The 21,946-nt window shown below is 50.4% G+C and overlaps 1 protein-coding gene and 1 long non-coding RNA gene across 4 annotated transcripts; one reads left to right on the top strand and one right to left on the bottom strand.

Annotated features, from left to right (window-relative positions):
- Window positions 1–617: 617 nt before the first annotated feature.
- Window positions 618–16,966, bottom strand: C34H5orf49 (chromosome 34 C5orf49 homolog). The gene is made up of 3 exons (XM_038583337.1): window positions 16,793–16,966; window positions 2,691–2,807; window positions 618–1,094 (listed from the first exon to the last, which is right to left on the bottom strand). Exons 1-3 carry the CDS (start codon window positions 16,937–16,939, stop codon window positions 915–917), a joined length of 444 nt encoding a protein of 147 aa, XP_038439265.1. The 5' UTR covers window positions 16,940–16,966; the 3' UTR covers window positions 618–914.
- Window positions 16,967–17,825: 859 nt separating this feature from the next.
- LOC119867423 lies at window positions 17,826–20,658 on the top strand. 3 transcript variants are annotated; one of them, XR_005383498.1, is made up of 4 exons: window positions 17,826–18,735; window positions 18,827–19,429; window positions 19,641–19,722; window positions 19,870–20,658. It is a non-coding gene; the product is annotated as an uncharacterized LOC119867423 (long non-coding RNA). The 3 variants fall into 3 exon arrangements; XR_005383499.1 differs by having other exon boundaries at window positions 17,826–18,981; window positions 19,178–19,429; window positions 19,870–20,657; XR_005383497.1 differs by having other exon boundaries at window positions 17,826–19,429; window positions 19,870–20,657.
- Window positions 20,659–21,946: the final 1,288 nt, after the last annotated feature.

The raw sequence follows: 21,946 nt of genomic DNA, 5'->3' as shown, positions 1-21,946 counted from the left end.
GTAAAAATATAGCCAATGTCTTAATATTTGAGTCAGTTTCAAATTATCTCCAAAATAAACATTTCCACGTTGGGTTAGAAACAGGTGATTCCAAAATGAAAACTATCCAGACTAAAGTCCCAGCCCCGATGGTGGCTGTCTTAGGACCACTGATCCCTGATCCCCCCCACACACACTCCTCACGGTTCGGAATTCCCACTCTGAAGAAATGTGGGCTTAAATCAGCGACATGAACGGCTCTGTACCATGCTGCTGGGAACGCAGGAGCCAGAATTTTACCCGAGTCTGTTAAACACCAAAGCCCAGCCTCTTCCCATGACCTCTGGCGAGGAGTGACAGTGGCATTGCTGGCCACGAAGGCCACCCATCCCTACTAGGGGTCCTCAACTATGGACCTATTCTTTATTCTTTATTCTCGGGTGGGGAGGGGGATGTTGTAGTATCTAGAATGGAGTTATTCTAAAAGGCGATTTCATGATATCTCCTCTTGGAGGAAGGAAGACTCAGGCAGCGCTTTGCCAGCAGGCAGTGGTGGTTTCAATGGCTGGTGAGGACACCCCTCCCGGGAGCATCCCCTGGAGTCTGAAGAAACAGTGAACAAAGTCACCAGACCGCTATCAAGTGGGAACAGTTTTCTTTTTATTCAAGTGCTCACAGTGGATCAGTCTCTAGCATCATTTCAGCTGACACGATCACACGTGGAAAGCATCACATGAGATGTTCATCACAGGGTCTTGGGCCAGGGTCTTCCCCACAAGCCCCAGGAGGGGAAAGGAGCTACCGGGCCCATCCCCCCACCCACTGTCAGGTGCAAGCAGCTTCAGGGCTGCTCCCTGGGAGCTGTGAGGGGGGGACGGAAGGCCCAGGCGCAGCCCATCTGTGCTACCCCCACGGTCCAGGCCACCGCGGGGGCGTCAGGCTGGAGAAATGTGCCCAAAGCTGGGCGCCTTGATGCTGGGGATGTCATTCTTCCTGTAGAAGTCAGCCTTCACGTGGCTGGCACGGCCGTGGTCCCGGTTCAGGGGCTCCACGGGCTGGTGTATGCGCCTCCCGTAGACCGAGGACATGAGCACTCCCACGGGCCGCTGGCGCTCCTGTGTGGGGGTTACAGGGACCCCGGCTCAGCTAACGCCCACGTGGTCACACCACCTACCTGGTGTCCGGGAAGCTGCCTCGACCTGGCTCAGCTGCACACCTGCAACCTGCTCCACTCGGGCTTCTGACGCCAGGGGGACCTCGTAACCTGTGTCACACCTGCCCCGTGTCCTCAGGGCCGCTCAGCGTCCCCAGGTCCTTCACGTCATTCCAAGGAAAGGCGAAGACCCTGGGTGCCAGGTGCCCTCTGACTTCAGGCTGTGTTCTCGGTCCCTCCCTTCCCTCTCCTTGTACGCCTCCTGCCTTCTCTCTTTTCCCAAAAGCACACCTTTCCACCGCCCACCTTGTCCTCTCCCTGCACCCCATATCCCTAGCACCCCCACCTCCCCTGACCACCCCGTCCCCCCAAGCCCCCTCATCTCCCCGGCCCCCTTCCCTCCCCAGCACCGCCCCCCCCCCCATCTCCTTTCACTTTCCCTGTCCCCTTAAGAGGCTTTATTCCTCTGCATTCCACTCCTCACCACCTGGAGTCCGTTCCCTATGTATATGACATTAAGTCGGCTATTTCCTCATAGGAATGTCAGCTCCAAGAGGACAGGGGCTTTGTGGTCACCCCCTCTATGCTCAGCGCACACAGGAGGCGCTCAAACTCTGTGGCTGATACAAGGGTGCAGGCGTGTTCTTATGACAGGGAGGCACTAGCGTCACTGCCCACCGGGAATGGACTCACATAAACTAACACGATAGAAAAAACGTGGTGTCTGTGACTTAAATAGTAACACCTCATAGTTCACCACCTAATTTCCCATCGAAATAAAGTTTCCCTGGAAGTGACAGGGTGGTATTCTTAACAGTAGCAGCCAGGAGCAGGAGTCCACTGACCAAGAAAGAAATCCACCAGAGGCTCCTATGTTCCGATTTCTGTGCTTTGTAGAAAAGATGATATTTACCCATCAGCTGGCTCTTAAACATACTGTCCTCGGATCAGACTCTGTGGAGACAGTGTCCCGAGTGCACAAAGGCACAAGGAGGGTCTCAGCGCTAAGAAGATGCACAGCTTCCTCGCACCTGCCACCTGCTGTCATGCTGCCCTCCTCTCCCTGGGAACTGGGAGTTTGGCTCCTCACACACCCATGCAGCGAACCTCAGGCAGAGGCCTCCCTTTCAGAAAATCGTGCAAACATAAAGGAGGAGCTGCCCTGTAGGTGGAGGTCCGGGGAGGCTAGACTTGTGAGTGCGATTCCATCCCTGCTGCCGGGGACCCTGGGAGAACTGAGAGAGCCAGGACTCCAAAGTTAAGCAAAAGGGCGCCTGGGTGGCCCAGTCAGTGAAGCGTCTGCCTTTGGCTCAGGTCATGGTCTCAGGGTCCTGGGATGGAGCCCCGCGTCGGGCTCCCTGCTCGGGGGGTGGGGGTGGGGAGCCTGCTTCTCCCTCATCCTGCTCATGTGCACACTCTCGGTCTCAGCCCCGGGTGCAGCGAGGGAGAGGAGGGCCACACGCCGGAGTTAGCACAGAGCACGAGCACGCAGTCGGGTAGATGCACACACACAGCTCTAATCTGTTAGCGCTTTGTCAACAGCCTCTCTTAACATTACCTCCTCGTTCACGTGAAGTCCCAGGCTTTTTGCATGCTCTCTGTCATCTCGGTGCAATTTCTGATTGTAGCCTGGGTTCCTCTTAAAAATGCAGTCGTACAGGGAAATGATTCCCGTCTGGGAATAAAAAGAAAAAGGTGCGGGTTCACTGGACGGCTGAGCCACAGAAGCCCTTGCGGAGCTTGGAAGCCAGGCTGCTCCCCAATGGACAGTGGAGAGGTGAGTATCCGTCCACACTGAGTGTGTGCTCGGGATGACCACCCCTGAGCAGACCCTCGGCGACCAGAGCAGGTGTCCGGGAGGCCCAGCGAGGCGGGGGCACCTCCATGGCTCCTTTCCTGCACCTGTCACAGATCCCTCCTTGACCCAGGTGGCTCCTCCTATGCTCTGACTCCACCACTAGCACACAACCTTACAATATTAGTAATCCACTCAGTGTATGTGTTTTCCTCCTGCATTTCCACCTTTCTCATAGTTCTCAGATTTTCTGCAATAAGCTTGTACTGCTTTAAAAAAATTAGCCATAATTGAGCACTGAAACAATATAACCAAACAGAAGCTAGCCAATAGATGGGCACCTGGTACAAATCCCTCTCTGGGGAGACAGAAATACTTCCTTTAATCGGATGTGGTAACCCTAACGAATGTAATTCATAAGTGCATGGATATATATGACCCATAACATACATACATATATAATATATGCATGTCTATCAGACATAAAAATATGTGCACATGCACAGCTTTGATGTATTAGAAAATTATCCCATTAACAGATTTTATCTGAAATATCTCCATTTTTTCATCCCAAATTTCTCTTGATACAAAATTTATCTGCCTTATCTGGTACCTAATAAAAGGAAAAGAAATCCATGTGTTAGTTCATCGTTAATCTTCATCTGTAGGTCAGGCCTGTCCTCTGTGTTCCTCTGGCCAAGAGCCAGCTGCCTTGAGTCCTCCAGCAGCAAATGCAGACACGACATCTTGCTGGCATTTGGGGGCACAGGGTGTCTAGCCTGTGCTTGCTTGCTTGCTTGTTTTCCAGGGTAATAATGCTAGAACAATTTCCTCCAACTGCAGGACCCAGAGGAAGAAGGTAAACAGTGAAAAGGATGCACGGCATGGGCTTAGTCTGTTGGAAAACATGGACTGCCCGTTCTCACCGACCGCAGGGCTCAGGGTGGCTTGTAGCAATGGAAAAGCCAGAGGGTGCTGTGGCTTCACCCTGACAAATCCCTCATGGGTCGTGTGTCCTATGCAAGACACGCCACTCCTGCTGGGGAAGCCATGAAGATAGCTCAGACACCTGGCCACTCTCCTTGTGCAATTAGCCCTCTAGTAAGGAAAACAAGACGAGCTTTTAGGATTATTTTAGGTTCCTGAGAATTCCAATGGCAACACACCTGCAGCACTTGTTCACCTGTTTTTCCTAAATTCAGAGTCAGTCCAAATGACTTAGAGGCAGGAACTATGGCTTTAGGGTCTGTGCCCCAGTGGCCATTTAATGAGGTCACCATGCAGAAGTTCCCTGTTGGCATTGTCCTCTGTCACCTGCTGGGCTTCTGCATCTGCTCGTGCATGGTTTTGCCTGGCCTTGGCCTCCACTTGTCCTGAAAGCCACCTGGAATACAGCTCATACACCCAGGGTTAAAAAAACAAAAAGGCCCAAATCAGTGGGGTGGGAATACCTTATTCAGTTTTGGTACTGTAAAAATCAACCAGTTATTTGGGAAAACCAATAAACCTGGGCCTTCACGTCGCATTATCGTCAAAAGTAAATTCTGGGTAGATTAGAAACACAAGTGAAAAGAAAATCCATAAGGGACCTCCTACGCATAAAAGCATCAGGGAAAATGTCACAAAGAAAATATCAATCACTTTGGTTATATAAAAAAATCAGACATTTGATAATCAAAGAAAATTAAGACTACAAAAAAAAAAAAAAAAACCCTGTAGGAAGGATTGTGATATCGCAGCATCTTTAACATACAGTGTGTAGGATGTCCGCAGAGGCTGAGGGCCTTGGCTGGGTGCTTCTAGTCTGGGAATGTTAAGCACACCTTGCAGTAAGCCTTTTGTGGGAAGACACCAAGCCAGAGGGTCCTGCAGTGACACAGAGAGGCTCAGTGCACCACCCACTCTGCCAGGACGGTGGGACGGAAATTCTCCAAAGGAGGGGATGCTGGCCTCTGCAAGGGGAGGCCCGCCAGGCAGACCCTTCTTTTTGGGGTGCAGAGTGGAGCTGCTGGCCAGGCCCAGCTGAGGCCAGCAGCTGACTAACTACCCCGTCACCCCCACGCCAGCCCCCTATACACAGGGTCCTCCTCTAGATGTCCCGTTGGCACCTCTAGAATCCCTCCTGGCCTGGCTGACCCGGTGAAGTGGGTGTGTTTTGGGGAGAGCAGCTCCAGCAGGAAGGCCATGTGGTGGCGGGTGCTGGACAGTGCCGTCCCCCTGCGTGCCCGTCCCTCTGTGCCCGTTCCGGCCTGAACTTCCCGAGTTGAGTCAGCCCCTGGGGGTCCTGGGCTTGTTCTGGAGACAGATATGAGGAGGGAAGAATGTGCCCCCAAACAGAACGAGCAAGCAATGAGGGAGGCAAGGTTCCTCCTCTTGTCCCTGCGCTGGAGAAGCCCACCCCGGTGCGCAGCTTTACAGGCTACTGCTCTCCTCTCCTCCCGGCCTGGTTCTCTTCAGGTCCCCTAAATACTCCTTCAAAGCAGCAGTAGGGGGCGCCTGGGGGGCTCGACCGATGAAACGTTTGACTCGATTTCAGCTCAGGTCATGATCTCGGGGCCATGGGATCGAGCCCAGCTTGAGCCCCGAGCTCAGGGGAGATTCTCTCTCCCTCTGCTCCTCCCCCTACTCATGCTGTCTCCCTCTGTCTCTAAATAAATAAATAAAATCTTTAAAAAAAGAAGCAGCAGCAGCAGCAGTGCTATGAGAAGCAGTGGTGCCCCTGCCCCAGGGTTAGTTACCTATGTTGCCGTATGTCAGAGCAGTGTTTAGGAGGGCTCTCACTGCACCTGCAGGGTGTGAACAGTCTCTATCTCTCTGCTTGGCGGGGTGGATACTTACTACTTCCCAGAGTAAAAACGAATTTTCCTGTCACTGAAAAATAAGTGGGAAAAAAAAATCCCTCACCAGGCTGGCAGCCTCACTTAGCAATGTGACTATCCATTTCCAACACATAATCAGACTGGAAATCTGTCTTTTCCTGAATATTAATTATTAATCTTTCTTCTTTCTTTTTTGTCTTTCATTCCTTCATGGTTTGAAGCAAAACTGCATTAATAAAAACCAATCTGGATTTAGATGCTATCACAAAACAGAGCTTCTGGGTTTACTAGTATTTTGCTATTGAAATCTCTCAAGAGATCTCCTGTCTCACACGTGATGCTGCTTTTTAAACAACAAAGCAAGGGGCACTTGGGTGGCTCGGTGGTTGAAATCTGGCTCAGGGTGTGATCCTGGCGTCCTGGGATCGAGTCCTGCATTGAGCTCCCCGCATGAAGCCTGTTTCTCCCTCTGCCTATGTCTCTGCCTCTCTGTCTCTCATGAATATATCTAAAATAATAAGTAAAAATAAATGAAAAATAATAAACAAAGCAAAACAAGCCCATTTATTTTCTGTCCAGTGATCTCCCTTTGTCCCTTGCATTTTGAGCGTTCAAATGTACTATGGTCATTCTGGCCATAGTGTCGGATCCCTTGCCTTCAGCTCCCCTATGGTGGAGCTGTTACTCCTAACACTGCAAAATAGCTCATCTGGTGGCCTGGGCCGACCCCATGAGTTGAGTGGAGACCTTCACTTTTTTCAACCTCCAAAGCATATGGCTCTAACTATCATACAAGGCAAGCACCCAGCTAGGCTCCGGGACAGAAAAGGGAGTCCCCATCTTGGACATCACAGCATGAGAGTGGAAATAAACTCACTAACCACTCAAGGTAATACCCATGGAGCAACAGAGGTACGCACAAAGTACACTGGCATGGAAGAAGAAGGATCGGCATCTATCCGGGCTCCAGCAGGAAGTCCATGTGGCTAAAGAGGGGCTGCACTGCACCAGTATGGCCAGAGGGCACAGGGAAGTCACCTCCCTGGGTGCTACAGGTTGAATTGCATCCTCCAAAAAATTCATACGTTGAAGTCCTAACCCCTGGGATATCAGGAGGTGATTTAGAAATAAGGATGCTGAAGATGTAATTCAGAGGAGGTTAGAGCAGGGTAGCGTGGGTTCCTAATCCAATAGCACTGGTGTCTTTATTTTAAAAGTTCAGAAACAGACACAGATATGCAGAGAGAGATGTGAAGAGACACAGGGAGAAGATGGCCATCCACAGCCGAAGGACAGCAGCCTGGAGCAGGCCCCTCCTCATAGCCTCCAAGGGAACCAACCCTGCTGACACCTTGACTTCTGGCCTCCAGAACCAGGGGACAACAGACATTTGGTGTTTAGCCCCTGCTCTGTGGTACCTCGTTATGGTGGCCCTAACACACACACACTTGGTAGGGAGCCATCTCTGTCTTTTAAACAATGGAAAGTAAGAATGGACCTAAAGCACTCTGCTTCAGGTAAACTGAGTCAGTAGACCATTCAACCTGGACAACCGGGGTAGACATCACCAATATTCAATTCTGCTCTACTCCTGACTCCACGGAGGATTAATCTCCTCTGCCCCTTCGGGCGAGTGAAGCCAAGTGACCATTTCTAAGCAATGAACTATGAGAGGGGGTGGCACGGGACTCCAGGCAGAAGCCTATGGACTCCTGAAGCTTCCTATGAGGTGTTGGCAGCTGCCATGGTGGTTGCTGAGTGACTCTCATGGCCAGAGCCATCGCTCTGATCCCCGTTAGACATTTAACATGAGAAATAAGCCTTATTTGGGGCATTGAGACTTTGGAGGTTGCTGGTCACTGTAGCGTAACCTCATTTTTCATGCCTAACTCAAGCAGATACATGATGAAGCCCTGGCCTACCGCCTCCAGCCTACAAGGGTGCGTCTCCGGGTTGTGGGCTTCTACTGTGCCCACAGCCCCCTCCCAGGGGTTATACACACTCTCACAAGGGGGTAAGATCTCGAGCAAACTGGGATCTGAGGTCTTTGTTTCCTCCTCTCTTTCAGATCATTCAAATATAAATGTGCTGTCCATTGTCAGTTCAAACTAGAAGGAAAATAATGTTTTTCTCATGGTACTGGGGCATGAGTAATATTATATAATTACCGAACACATCTTCTCTTCCAGAATGAACAAAAGACTGCAATCACCAGGTGCCATGACAATTAGGTGGGGGCCCAGTGACTAGCTCTGGCAAAGAACTGTGGGTGAAACCAACAGGCATCACCTTCTAGGCCTGGTCCATAAAAGCTCTCAATGTCCTGCATGTTCTCTCCCCTTGCTCTTCGGCCAACAAGTTTAAAGGATCCAGTAGAGGACTGCAAGGTCCCAAAGATCCACAGGTCCTGGCAATAGTGGGGCCCCTAAAAAGGAGGAGCCTGATTTTCCGAGTTACTGTGTTAAGAAAGCCAGGCAGGAGAAACACACTTCCAGTATGTCAATAAGGCCAGGGTGTGGTTCTGGCCACAAGCTGCCCTCTGGACAAACGAGACCTGATTTGTAGCATTTGCTCATTTCCACAGTAGAAATACTCTCACCGTGGCTGATTTCAGGCTTCCAACTGAATGCAGAGTTCAGACAAAATGCTGTAATTTGGCTCTTTGTTGTTAGTATGAGCAGGCTCTGACACACCACTAGTGAAGACTCTCTCAGGGCTCAGCGTCTGTTTGTTCCCAGAGCACATCCCAGGCCCCTTGACGGAAACGATAATCAAGCCCCGTCATGGGCTGCGTTCACTTCCTCTCTCCCTGGGCACAGTACTGTTACCTCTCATCTGGAGGCTTCCAGGCACTGTTTGCCTTCCCAGTGTGTGATCTACTTTTAAAAATGAAAATTCTTAAGGTGATCCAAAAAGTGTTTCCTTTGATTCATAGGGGCTTCGTTTTACTTCCCATAAGTCTAGTGCTTCTTTCTCCCCCGGGGGGGTCCAGCGATATGCGAAGCTTAATGAGGACATCTTCATTAATTTTAACATCATTCCATTCTTGGAAGGACTGTAGTTTGTCAAGGACATAACGTTAAAAAAAAAAAAAAAAAAAAAAAAAGGACATAACGTTACCTCTTTTATTTTTTTAATTTTTATTTATTTATGATAGTCACAGAGAGAGAGAGAGAGAGAGAGAGAGAGAGAGAGGCAGAGACACAGGCAGAGCAAGAAGCAGGCTCCATGCACCAGGAGCCCGATGTGGGATTCGATCCCGGGTCTCCAGGATCGCACCCTGGGCCAAAGGCAGGCGCCAAACCGCTGCGCCACCAGGGATCCCACGTTAGCTCTTTTAATAGGACATTACTCAGCTCTTCTCTTTGGTTCTTCCATGGCAAAGCTTCTATTTCTTCTCCTGGTGCATTAAGATCGCAAGCTTTGGAAATTGTTATAACTTTTCCAATGCTCAGAACATTTTATCAGTTTAATAAGAATCATATCACAAGCAGCCTTGTTAAGGCATTATTTGCACTACTTTTAAGGGATCTGCTGTTGGCAGAGGCTGCCCGAAGCCGGAGCCCTGGAACCTGCCGCCTCTACCCTTGAGCTGAAGTGAACACACACCTGCCTTTCATCTCACGTGTGCTTCATCCTGGAGGGGTGTTCTGAGCCCGTGTCACCAAGTGGAGACTCAGAGCCACTCAGTCCCACTTCCACTGACACCAGCCCCACACACACCGCTTGCCACCCCATGTTATTCACATCATGGGAGAAAGGGGGAGCCACAGAGCTGAAACTCGGTCAGATAGACCAGGGATGACGCTCTTCCTTTGTGTCACTGTGTCCCTGGAAAGGGCATGATTTTGAAAAAACTGTCTAGGACACAGTGTCATATGAAAAAAAAGCTGCAAACACATTTGTGTAGTTGTGTGATCTGCGTGTAAACAAACATGTTCTTGTAAACAAAGTTAGACACATGCCACTGCAGTCACATGCGCACAGGGGACGGACGCGTACCACATGTTCACTCCGGCTGCTGCCATCCACATGGGGGCCTTCTGCCAGAAGGAGGGGTGCATGGCCTCTCCCCTCACCCCTTCCTCCCTCCCTCGGGGTGACCTGCCCCTTGCTGAGCTCTACTTGCCCTGGAGGAAGGCATGCCCCCATCTCTTACGCCCACGGCCCTTCAGTTTTCCAAGGGGCAGGTCACCGGACAGGGAAGATGCAGCAGCCCGGATTCGGGAGCAGCACCGTCCCCTCGCACTGTCAGTCCCCGAGGGGCAGAGCAAGGCCAAGGAGAGCCCGGGCAGCAGATAATGCCAAAGGGAACCTCCGTGTAGCCCAAGAGGCTAATCCTGCAGGTCAGTGACTTATCCTGGTTTGAATAAACTTTGCATCCCATTTCTGCCTTCCTCTGTCATCCACCGCAGCCGGGATTTGTGAAGCGCCCACGATGAGATGGGCACTGTTGATGACAATAATCCCTGTCCTCATGAGCTCATACTTTAGTGGGAGAAACAAACACCAAGACCCGTAAGTAAAACATCAAGCGGGTTGACACCAAAACATGCACGGACAGAAAAATGGGTGGGGTGGGAGGGAAGGAAACGTCCGCGGGGGTGGTCACAGTGTCATTCAGCTGGCGCTCATTTCTCTTGGAAGGCATGTGGGTGCCGGAGTCAGCCTCGATTTTAAGACGGAAAGGAGGGGCACCTGGGTGGTCCAGCGGTTGAGGATCTGCCTTTGGCTCAGGTCATGATCCCGGGGTCCCAGGAACGAGGCCCACATCAGGATCCCCACCAGGAGCCTGCCTCTCTGTCTCTGATGAATAAATAAATAAAATAAATAAATAAAATCTTAAAAAAAAAAAAAAAAGAGTGAAAGGAGCACCAGAAGCGGAGCCGACCTCTCTTCCAGCACCCTGAGCAGGGCCTGGGTGTGAGTGGCAGACGTGCTCAGTGCCTACGGCTTACGAGGCTCCATCTGGGAGGGGCTGGGGGGGTGCTCCTACCGAACACCTCCTGTACACCGGGAGTTGGCGCAGGCCCCTCGGAGATCCCCCTCGGCACCTCTGGGCAGTCAACATGCACCTGTTATTTCCAAAGTGCTTGGCTGCCTGCGGTGAAGGGCAATTCACTGGTCAGCTGGGGGGGTAGGGGGGTGGGAAGAAACAGCCCCTGGCTGCTGTGTCTCCACCACACACCCAGAAGGGAAGCGGGTTCATCTCACTAAAGCGAGGTGGGGAGTTCGGAGCTGAGCTCCACTCAAGACAGAGCTACCCCACACTCCAGCTCCCCGTGAGAGGAAGCATATTCTAAAACCACCTAGCAATTTTTTTTTAAGATTGCTCTTAGACTTTGAGAAAGTTAATAAAATCCTTCATAAAAGGGCATTGTCCTTTGACGTAGCCTTTCCATTTCAGCAGCAGAAACGTTGCACAAGGCAGAAGAAGGAAAAAAGTAATTTAAAAACATCATTGGACTCAATCTGCCTTACTGACACTCGAACAAAATTTTATAGGGAAAGCCCACGCTGCTAGAGCCCCCTAGGGAGCAGTGCTGGAGTTGATCACATTTTAGCTGGCAGCTTTCCATGACAAATTTGTCTCAGGATCCGAGGCATTACTGGGGCTTTAAATAAGCGTGCTGCATTGAGAGCCTTAACTTTGGGCTCTCCTGGGGGTGGAGGAGACGTCTTAGATTAGAAGGCACCAGAATGACACTCAGATTACCTGCCTCACCTGTAAATCTCGGGCAGTCAACAAGGGTGCAGGATATAAGTCACCCGCCGGAAACTAACCCTCGGTGAGAGAAAACTCTGATAATCACTAACAAAAGCAAATAGTGATCATAACAGCTCTACTTACATGGGGCTTGCGGCATGTGATGCTTTATATCCATTACTTAGATTAATTCTCATAATTTCTCCATGAAGCTGGTGCTGTTCCAAAGTTGGGCAAAGTGACCTGGAGTGTGTGTGACTTGGGCAATCTGCACAGCTAGCAATAGGGAGCCAGTATTTTTACCCAAGCCTCCCTGGCCTGTGTTACTAAGCGATCACTAAATGTGTCAGGCCGTAAGTGACCTGAGAGCTAATCCAGCCATGCTTCTTCTCAGTTTTGAGTAGGGCCTGGATGTACAGTTAACTCGGGGGCAGCTGAGTCCTCCGGCATATTTGCCGTACAAAGTTCATCCTCTTCAGTCCAAATGATGGCACGGTAGAGAATGCTTCTGCAGTCCCCCAGCTGGTTAAAGTAGTTCATAGGATCCCCAGGAGCACCTTATTACCATTGGTGGCTATGCTGCAAATGTACTTTGAAATGCCTTTTGTTTTTCTTGCTGCTTTTACAGCTTTCTTATTTAGGTGTTACTATTTCTGCTACATCAATTTCTCCTGAGTGACACTAAAGGCCCCAGGATTTGAATTTGCCTGTGACCCCAACTATTAACACTATACTGTATTTTTTTTTTCAGAAAGTCTGTTTTGCATTAATTTGTTCTAAGGCCCATTCCTACCTCCCAGGGACAGTAATATATCACAGCAGGGGGTGGCAAACGTTTTCTGTAAAGAGAACGATAGTCACTGTTTAAGGCCTTCACATCTCACGGTTTGCTGCTCAACTACATAACTCTGCGTGGTAGCCATAGATAATACTAAATGAATGAGTATAGGACCATGTTGTAATAAAGCTTTATTAAAACAGGCGATGGGGGGCAGCCCGGGTGGCTCAGTGGTTTAGCACAGCCTTTAGCCCAGGGTGTGATGCTGGAGAACCGGGGTCGAGTCCCACGTCGGGCTCCCTGCATGGAGCCAACTTCTCCCTCCACCTGTGTCTCTGCCTCTCTCTCTCTCTCTCCTCTCTCTCTCTGTCTCTCTGTATCTCATGAATAAATAAATAAAATCTTAAAAAAAATAAAAACAGGCAATGGGCCAGATTTGGCCCAAGGGCCTTTGCATGTGCATCACTGAATTAGAGGGGCATACTTCTTGCCCACTCCTGATTTCCTTCCAAATACAGAGCCGTGGGCACCTCGTACCTCAGGCGTCTCTCTGCACGGTCCCAGATAAGTAGAGCCATATATCAGATTGGTGACTTTAGGAAGAATAAACCGGACCTGCCAGGTTCAACTGTTCTTTCTCTGTTGGCAGTATCTGGCCCACAGGGGGTAGGGGTTCGGCTCTGCTTTTTCTGGGGCCCACAGGTGCAGTGGCTAGGTAGGTCTGCAACCCATTTTTGCCCAGAGTCCTTAGCAGTAACCTGCAACCTGGCTTTTATCTCTGATAAATATGTATCCTGACCTCCATCTGCTTTAATCTTTTATCTTATTTCACAATAGTTTCAAAGTGTACTTAACAGGACTCCTCAAAGATACACATAAAATGATGTATTTGTGAAATTCTTTTTTCATTTTGTCAGGAAGCCATACGAAATTTATGTTCTCTCAATAAAACAGCATGGACCAACTTAAAACATCGGGATTCCCGGCCTTTTGGCTGCTTCTCTCATGCTGTGCAATAATGTTCAGCATGAATCACAAATTGGCAACGATACAGGTCTTGCTTACTTAAATTGTAAAAATTCATTTAATAAATGAGATTATTTCCAGAAAAGTCCTTCCGAAACATATTGCTCATGGGAGGAAACACTCTGGGGTCTGTGGTGGCAGTGAGGTTGGGCACCACTGCTCTAAATCTCTCCAGTATTAATACTGAGTGGATATTCATGCTTAGGAGCACAGCACCCAGGCAGCAAAGACAGGAGAGCTACGAATGTTCTTTCTTCCTTCTGTCCACCTGTCCTTCTGTATTGCTCAAAGCCAAACAGAGAGGTGCTAACAGATATGAAGTCCTCCTGGTCAAGGTTCATGTGTTAGCTTGCTCAGGCTGCCAAAACAGAGCACCCAGACTGGGGGGTTTAAACGACAGAAATGTACTGTCTCGCAGTTCTGGTGGCCGGAAGTCTGAGATCAAGGTTCGTTCCAGCCTCCCTCCTTGGCTCAGGGAAGGCCATCTTCTCCCTGTGTGTTCCTGCCGTCTTCAATCTACGCATGTCTGACTCTGGGTCCATAAGGACACTGGTCATACTGGATGAGGGCCCCCCACCCAATGACCCAACTTTGATTTGATTGCCTCTGTAGACTGTCTCCGAGTATGCTCACATTCTGAGGTGCTGAGGATGAGGATTCGAACATGATTATTTCAAGGGGACATAATTCAACCTGTAACAGTTGCTTAACCTAGAAACCACTGCTTTTGTTGGTAAGGCTAAGCTCCGGGACGTTCTCCTACATTTCACGGGGGGCAAGTCCTCCCGTGTGTGCTGACCTGATCTGGATGGGATCCATCTGGGCTCTGGGGGTGGTGGGTTGGGAGGAGAAGAGGAAAAGAAGGATGCATTCTGTGGGAGTCCCTCACACATCATGAGGGAAAGCCCTCCTTCCTCCCAGGCACTTGGCTCACCTATACCCTCGCTGAGCCACTCACTGCAGGCTGAGCATCCTTTTAATAATGATGCCCCGCACCCTGAACCCCAAGACACACTGCAGCAAGACACAGCACAAGGTACATTGGAGACATTTAGTGGAAATGGCTTGACCACAGGAGTAGAAGACTCCTGACAAGTTCTGAATTTGCTTCTTTTCCTTTGGCTTCTCTTCCTGCTTCCACTGCACGGTGCCCTTCACAGACCAGCAGGTTGTCCCCAGGAGGCCTGTGTGCCTGCTGGGGCCAGGCCAGAATCTTTTTTTTTTAATAATAAATTTATTTTTTATTGGTGTTCAATTTGCCAACATACAGAATAACACCCAGTGCTCATCCCGTCAAGTGACCCCTTCAGTGCCCGTCACCCATTCCCCCCACCCCTGCCCTCCTCCCCTTCTACCACCCCTAGTTCGTTTCCCAGAGTCAGGAGTCTTTATGTTCTGTCTCCCTTTCTGATATTTCCTACCCATTTCTTCTCCCTTCCCTTCTATTCCCTTTCACTATTATTTATATTCCCCAAATGAATGAGACCATATAATGTTTGTCCTTCTCCGATTGACTTATTTCACACAGCAGAATACCCTCCAGTTCCATCCATGTCGAAGCAAATAGTGGGTATTTGTCGTTTCTAATGGCTGAGGAATATCCCATTGTATACATAGACCACATCTTCTTTATCTATTCATCTTTCGATGGACACTGAGGCTCCTTCCCAGTTTGGCTATTGTGGACATTGCTGCTAGAAACATTGGGGTGCAGGTGTCCCGGCGTTTCACTGTATCTGTATCTTTGGGGTAAATCCCCAGCAGTGCAATTGCTGGGTCATAGGGCAGGTCTATTTTTAACTCTTTGAGGAACCTCCACACAGTTTTCCAGAGTGGCTGCACCAGTTCACATTCCCACCAACAGTGTAAGAGGGTTCCCTTTTCTCCGCATCCTCTCCAACATTTGTGGTTTCCTGCCTTGTTAATTTTCCCCATTCTCACTGGTGTGAGGTGGTATCTCATTGTGGTTTTGATTTGTATTTCCCTGATGGCAAGTGATGCGGAGCATTTTCTCATGTGCGTGTTGGCCATGTCTATGTCTTCCTCTGTGAGATTTCTCTTCATGTCTTTTGCCCATTTCATGATTGGATTTTTTGTTTCTTTGGTGTTGAGTTTAATAAGTTCTTTATAGATCTTGGAAACTAGCCCTTTATCTGATAGGTCATTTGCAAATATCTTCTCCCATTCTGTAGGTTGTCTTTTAGTTTTGTTGACTGTATCTTTTGCTGTGCAAAAGCTTCTTATCTTGATGAAGTCCCAATAGTTCATTTTTGCTTTTGTTCTTTTGCCTTCGTGGATGTATCTTGCAAGAAGTTACTGTCTAATGCAGGCTCCCTGCCCTGCTCTCCCTGCAGGCGGCTGTCCAGATCTTCCCATGGTTATCTTCATTTTGCAGGAGGGCTCTCCAAGGGTTTCTGTACCCTGGACTTTCTGGGCACAGTCGCTGCGGTGAGGGACTAGCCAGTGTGGTGCTCCTGAGACCCTCCTTCAGATCCAGGGCAGAGGGGTCACCTTGCTGCTCCTGGTGGTGGTACTTGAAGCCCAGTGGCTCCCAATACCTTCCCCTAAGAGCACATGACCCTAGCCCCCCCCCCCCAAATAGCTCGCAACACGGGGTGAGCATTGTCTCACCCCACCCTACCTTGTAGGCCCTAACCCCAGGGCCCCATCCCAGGTGAGCATACCCCCCACCCCAACACACACACACACACACACACACACACACACACACACACACACGGCTCAGCCCCTGCCCATCCTCTAGCGAGACGGGAGGTCCACCTTACTCTTATGGTCCTGGTAACTGTACTCTTTGGGGTCCAGGCATCCCAGAGAAAGGCTGCTCACCCACTTTGCTTCCTCCTGTGACCCTGATGCCCCCTTAGTCTGTCTCCTGGGGTCCTACTCCAGTGCCTTCACAGGCTGTGCAGCCCTGCTTTTGTCCCCACCCTCCACTCCCACCCTTTCGGGTTTGTTGTTGTTGTTGTTGTTGTTTTTAAGATTTTATTTATTCATTCATGAGAGACAGAGAGAGGCAGAGACTCAGGCAGAGGAGAAGCAGGCTCCATGCAGGGATCCCGATGTGGGACTCGATTCTGGGACTCCAGGATCAAGCTGGAGGCAGATGCTTAACTGCTGAGCCACCCAGGTGTCCCCACCCCACCCCTTTGAAGCCCCATCTCCAGAGTCCGACCCCAGAGTTGCTTACCAGTCCCTGGGATGCCCAAAAGTGTAGCCCTGGGCTGCAGCTCCCCTCACCCAACCTCCCCTGCCCTTCTCCCTAGACTTGGTCCTCGGGAGCGAGGCCTCCAATGGATCCCCAGCAGAACTCCAACCCAGACCCACAACCGCGCAGGGCTGCCTCGACCCTATCCCTCCTCTCCTCAGCCTCCGTCTTAGCTCCGCACCCCCGCTCCCATCCCCCCTCCCCACCCCCGCCCACTCACCCCCTCCCGGTCCTGCAGCCCCGGCCCCCCGCCTCCTGCCCGCCCCTGCGCCCCGCCCCCCCGCGCAGCCCCGCCCCAGCACGGCTCACCCGGCCCCGGCGGTGGTAGTAGCTGTGCTCCGTGGGGTCCAGGCGCCGCGGCGGCACGTAGCTGAAGGCGGACAGCGCCGAGAGGGGCAGCGGCCGGGGCCGGCCCCGCAGCGTGCCGGCGGTGATCTCCTCGTCGTCGTCCTCCATGCCTCCCGGTGCACCCGCCCGCCGCCCGCGTTCCGCGTCGCCTGGAGACCTGGGGGCGCGACGCCTGGGCCGCGGGGGGCGGGGCCGGGGCGGGGCCGGGGGGCGGGGCTGGGGCGGACCCCCTCCCGCGGCCCCTCCTCCCCCACCTCCCCCCTCCCCCCTCCCTCCCTCCCTCCCGGCCCCCGGAGCCCCCGCTGCGGAAGGTTCCCGCGGGCGGAGATGCGGCGGGACGAGCACCTCCCACCCTGCCGACCCCCCCGCGGCGGCCGCTCGGGACCGCGCTCCTACCTGCGCGGCGCGGAGGTGCGTCCTGCAGCCCGGGCTCGTCCGTGGGGCTCGCGGTCCGCGGGGAAGGGGAGCGGCGCCTGGCGGGCCCGGAGCAGCCGCGCGGGGGGAACGCAGCGGAGCCACACACGGAGCTTGACTTTCCGGTAACCACACCGAAAATGTAAAAAGACACAGGTGAAGTCCCATGGTAATGGTATTCATTCTACTCAGTCTGTCCGGAACATTATCATTTTATCATGTTAGTAGCCACAGTGCAAGGGCAGGTGGCGGCATGTGGCTGGCAGGTCGGGCCGCGGAGGTGTAAAGCGCCCAGGAACTCTCAGGGTGTCCGCGGCTCCACCTGGGGCCCCGGCGCCCCTCGGGTCATCCTCTCTAGGTCGGAGAGCGGCTCAGCAGGCCTGCTCCCCTGACCGGAAAGTTCATGGAGCGGAGGTGCCTCTCCAACCTCCAACCTCCTGTAAAGGCGTAACAGGTGATGAGTTGGCCCTGAGGCTTTGATTTTTTTTTCTTTTTCCATCTTTTTATGATAGTCACAGAGAGAGAGGGGCAGAGACACAGGCAGAGGGAGAAGCAGGCTCCATGCACCGGGAGACCGACGTGGGATTCGATCCCGGGTCTCCAGGATCGCGCCCTGGGCCAATGGCAGGCGCTAACCCGCTGCGCCACCCAGGGATCCCGGCCCTCAGGCTTTGAAAATCTTCCTTAGGTACTTCGGTATCGCGGTGTGGAAAGTGGAAGTAGCTGACACCAATTAGCTTGAGAAGGCAGCTAAAACTGACACTGAAATAATTTGATCATGAAATCCTGTCCCACATTCTAGGGATGTGAATCTGTTACTTGTCTCCGTAGGTGACATTTAATTATGGGCTAAGGTGACATTTAATTATGGGCTACACTGGGAGCTCTGGAGGGCAAGGCGACACGCATACATCTGTTCCTTCTTTGATGGCTCAAGTAGGTCCTCAGCAAATATTTGGTGACTAAATAAACGGATGCAGTCACCACAGCTTGGTTCCCTCTAAAGGTACAACTAGGACAAGGGCTTGAGTGCTCTGGTCTTATTTGGGAGATAATCCCAGGGAGCATGAATGAAGGACCAGAGGAGCGAAAGGAGCAGGAGAGGAGGTATAAGGATGAGTTATCAAGGTCATGGCAGAGGACAGCTGGAGCGCTGCCATGCCCAGAACTTTCTGGGCAGCATGAAGTGGACTCTCAGAATTGCCTGCCAGACAGACCTGGAGGTGCCTTTTTTATCCCTGGTCTGCAGTCCTCCTGGGTTGACACCTGCTCTTGGATCTTTTACTCCTGACCATGTATGACCCCTGCCCGGGGCTATACGGGCTCCCCTGCAGACATCTCAGGACCAGAGAAACTCTGGGTTTCACAGCAGAGGGCATAGGGCATCTACTGAGTGGTGCTGCTGTTTTAGGAGGTGAGTGGTAGCCTCGAGGAAGGCTGCCATCCCCGAGGCTGCAAGGACAGGGACCTAAAGGAGGAGAAGATAATAGGTAAGACATGCTTTGCCCGTTTCCGTTATCTAGAGGACCAGATTCCTTTAAAAACTTTTTTCCTCCTGTATGATCCTATTATGTATTCCAGGTATGAGTGAAACCCGAAGTCAGAGTCTAATTTGTGTAGTCCTTCATGTCTGTAACTTGTACTTAGAAAGTTCTATGCAGGAAGGAAAGGGAAAAGAATGAACAGTTAACTCTCAAAGGAAGTGAATTGATCGCGCAAGCACGCACACACCGCCTGTGAGTTAACCGTCCAGGGTGCAAGTGACAACCTCAGCCTCAGTCCGTCTCGCGGGGCCAGTGCAGCAGCATGGGGTTGTTGCTGACTTTGGGGGGATCATGTTGCCCCACTCCGGCCCAGGCTGACTGCCACTGTCTCGTGACGGTCCACGCAGCCTGCGGTGCTCACCCGGCAGAACCTCTGCTACCTCTGCAGGAACGGGAGCCAAGTACTTGCGGGGCGGCCTCTACTGCATAAACACGGCTGCTCTCGGGAGTGTGGGAGGTCCTGAGTTCACATTGCAGCTGGAACCCTGTGCCATTTCTCCTGACATCTGGACAGACGTGAGCATGGGGAGGCCCAGCAGGAAGTGCTCTTTATTGACGTCAGGCAGGGAAGGAGAAATCACAGAAGAAGCCGCCGTGTCCCAGTTAGCATGTCACATAATATGCAGCAGTGGCTTCAGTGGTATGTAATGTTTATCAGGACCTCTCAGAAACCAAACCCTTCAAGGTTTCAGGCCAGAAAGGAGCCTCTAGGTCTTTGTGCTGATGAGAGAGTGGCGATGTGGCAGGGTTCTGTGCAGTGCAGGGGACACAGCCAGTGGGGGCGCCTGCAGGAGGGTGTGGAAGCTCTTGGGAGAGACGGGGCCTGTCTGATGGGAGGGTTTTCTTTGTAGGGCTTCGAGACCATCCAGAGATGCAGCCAGGGCCCTACTAAGCACAAAGCCTCATACTGCATGTGGAGGTTTCAAAACAAGGGTAAAAAAAAATAATAATAAATATAAATAAAATAAAACAGGGTTAATATCTCCATTTTGAATATGAAAACTTTTACAATTATTTTGTCTTTAAATGTCAATGTAAACTCACTTAAGTGGCTCTACATAATTGGGCTTTAATTCACAGGCTTTAAAACATCAGAAAACTGACTTGGATTGAGTGCTCCTCCACATTTGGCAGGCTGAGAGTACAAGGGACATAAAAACACCACATTCGACACCAGCTAGGAGGAGAGTGCATCAGACTTCAGGGGGCATTTTGACGTCCAGGGCTATGAAAGGATGCTCTCACAAGCCCAGATAGCTGCCTGCACAGGTTTCCAAAACCCGTACCAGTGCTGTCTGATGGTGACAGCAGCAGTGTGGCTCTGGGCGTGGAATGGGGCACTGCTGTCTTCCAAACCATCGTAACCAGATCATGAGCATGCTGGTGGGCCATGGTGGGACTGGACAAGCCTTTACCTTCCTGGACACCTCTTCCCTGGTAAAATGACATGATCAATGTCAGTGGATTTAGAGAGCATGTCTGTCATAAAGATTTTCCTGTAGGCTGGCTCATTAAATTGAAGGGGGTCCCTGTGGTCACTTTCAACATCAAACTTATGAATCAACATATAAATGTAAATTTCATTTTGGTTTGTTCACCTTGTTTTTCTTTAAAGTTTTTATTTAAATTCCAGTTAGTTAATATATAGTGTGATATTGGCTTCAGGAGTAGAATTTAGTGATTCGTCACTTCCATATAACAGCCAATGCTCATCTCAAGTACCCTGCTTAAGGCCCATCACCCATCTAGCCCATCCCCCGCACACCTACATCCCTTAATTCTCAGTTTGTCCTCTATAGCTAAGAGTCTGATTTATGGTTTGCCTCTTTTCCCCCCCAGGTTCATCTGTTTTGTTTCTGAAATTCTACATATAAGTGAAATCATATGGTATTTGTCTTTCTCAGACTAACATATTTCGCTTAGCATAAAACACTCTACTCATTGACATCATTGCAAATAGCAAGATTTCATTCTTTTTTATGGCCAAGTAATATCTCATTGTGTGTTTGTGTGTGTGTGTACATGCGTGTACATCTTCTTTATCCATGGACGTTTGGACTCCTTCCATACATAATTTGGCTCTTTTTTTTTTTTATTTATTTATTTATTTATGATAGTCACACAGAGAGAGAGAGAGGCAGAGGTGCACACAGGCAGAGGGAGAAGCAGGCTCCATGCACCGGGAGCCCGACGTGGGATTCGATCCCGGGTCTCCAGGATCGCGCCCTGGGCCAAAGGCAGGCGCCAAACCGCTGCGCCACCCAGGGATCCCCCATAATTTGGCTCTTGTAGATAATGTTGGTATTTACATCGGGATGCCTGTATCCCTTTGATTTAGTATTTTTGTATCCTTTGGGTAAATACCTAGTAATGCAATTGCTGGATTATAGGGTAGTTTGATTTTTAATTTTGAGGAACCTCCATATTGTTCTCCAGAGTGGCTGCACCAGTTTGCCTTTCCACCAAAAATGCAAGAGAATTCCCTTTTCTCAGTATCCTCATCAACATCTGTTGTTTCCTGTCCTGTTAATTTTAACCATTCTGATTGGTGTGAGGTCCCATGTCATCATGTTTTGATTTGTCTTTCTCTGATGATATATGATGTTGAGCATCTTTTCATGTATCTGTTGGCCATCTGGATGTCTTCTTTGGAGAAATGTCCATGACTTATGCCCATTTCTTAACCAGATGATTTATTTTGGGGTTGTTGAGTTTGATAAGTTCTTTATAAATTTTGGATACTTTATCAGATATGTCATTTAAAAATACCCTCTTCCATTCTGAAGATATTTAGTTTTAGTGTACTGTTTTGTTGATTGTCTCCTTCCCCATGCAGAAGCTTTTCATCTTGATGAAGTCCCAATAGTTTATTTTCACTTTGTTGATTTTGAAATAAAAATGATGTGATTTTATATGATGCCTAAAATGAACATTTTCTGATACAGCTCTAGCAATGAGTAGCACCACCCTCCAGGAACCAGGTTCTAAAGAGAGGGTTGCCCCCAGGTCTGAGACCGGAAATGGTAACAGGAGCCTGGGGCATTGTGTTGGGCCAAGAAATTTCCAAAAACTAATATGTCAAGTCAAAAAGACACAGGGGCCAACCTAAAGGGTATCTCATTGGTCTACGAGGAAACAATTTAAGTATCAAAAAGGT

The sequence above is a fragment of the Canis lupus genome, chromosome 34, assembly GCF_011100685.1.
Source record: "Canis lupus familiaris isolate Mischka breed German Shepherd chromosome 34, alternate assembly UU_Cfam_GSD_1.0, whole genome shotgun sequence".
NCBI lineage: Eukaryota > Metazoa > Chordata > Mammalia > Carnivora > Canidae > Canis > Canis lupus.
This window is presented reverse-complemented; position numbering and strand designations above follow the sequence as displayed.

Excerpts from the sequence above, each read along its gene's own strand:
- C34H5orf49 (XM_038583337.1), bottom strand. The coding sequence starts at position 16,939 with ATGGAGGACGACGACGAGGAGATCACCGCCGGCACGCTGCGGGGCCGG. Across the intron at positions 2,808-16,792 it reads ACTACCACCGCCGGGGCCGG|ACGGGAATCATTTCCCTGTA; the intron begins GTGAGCCGTGCT and ends TTTTATTCCCAG. Across the intron at positions 1,095-2,690 it reads GACTTCACGTGAACGAGGAG|GAGCGCCAGCGGCCCGTGGG; the intron begins GTAATGTTAAGA and ends ACCCCCACACAG.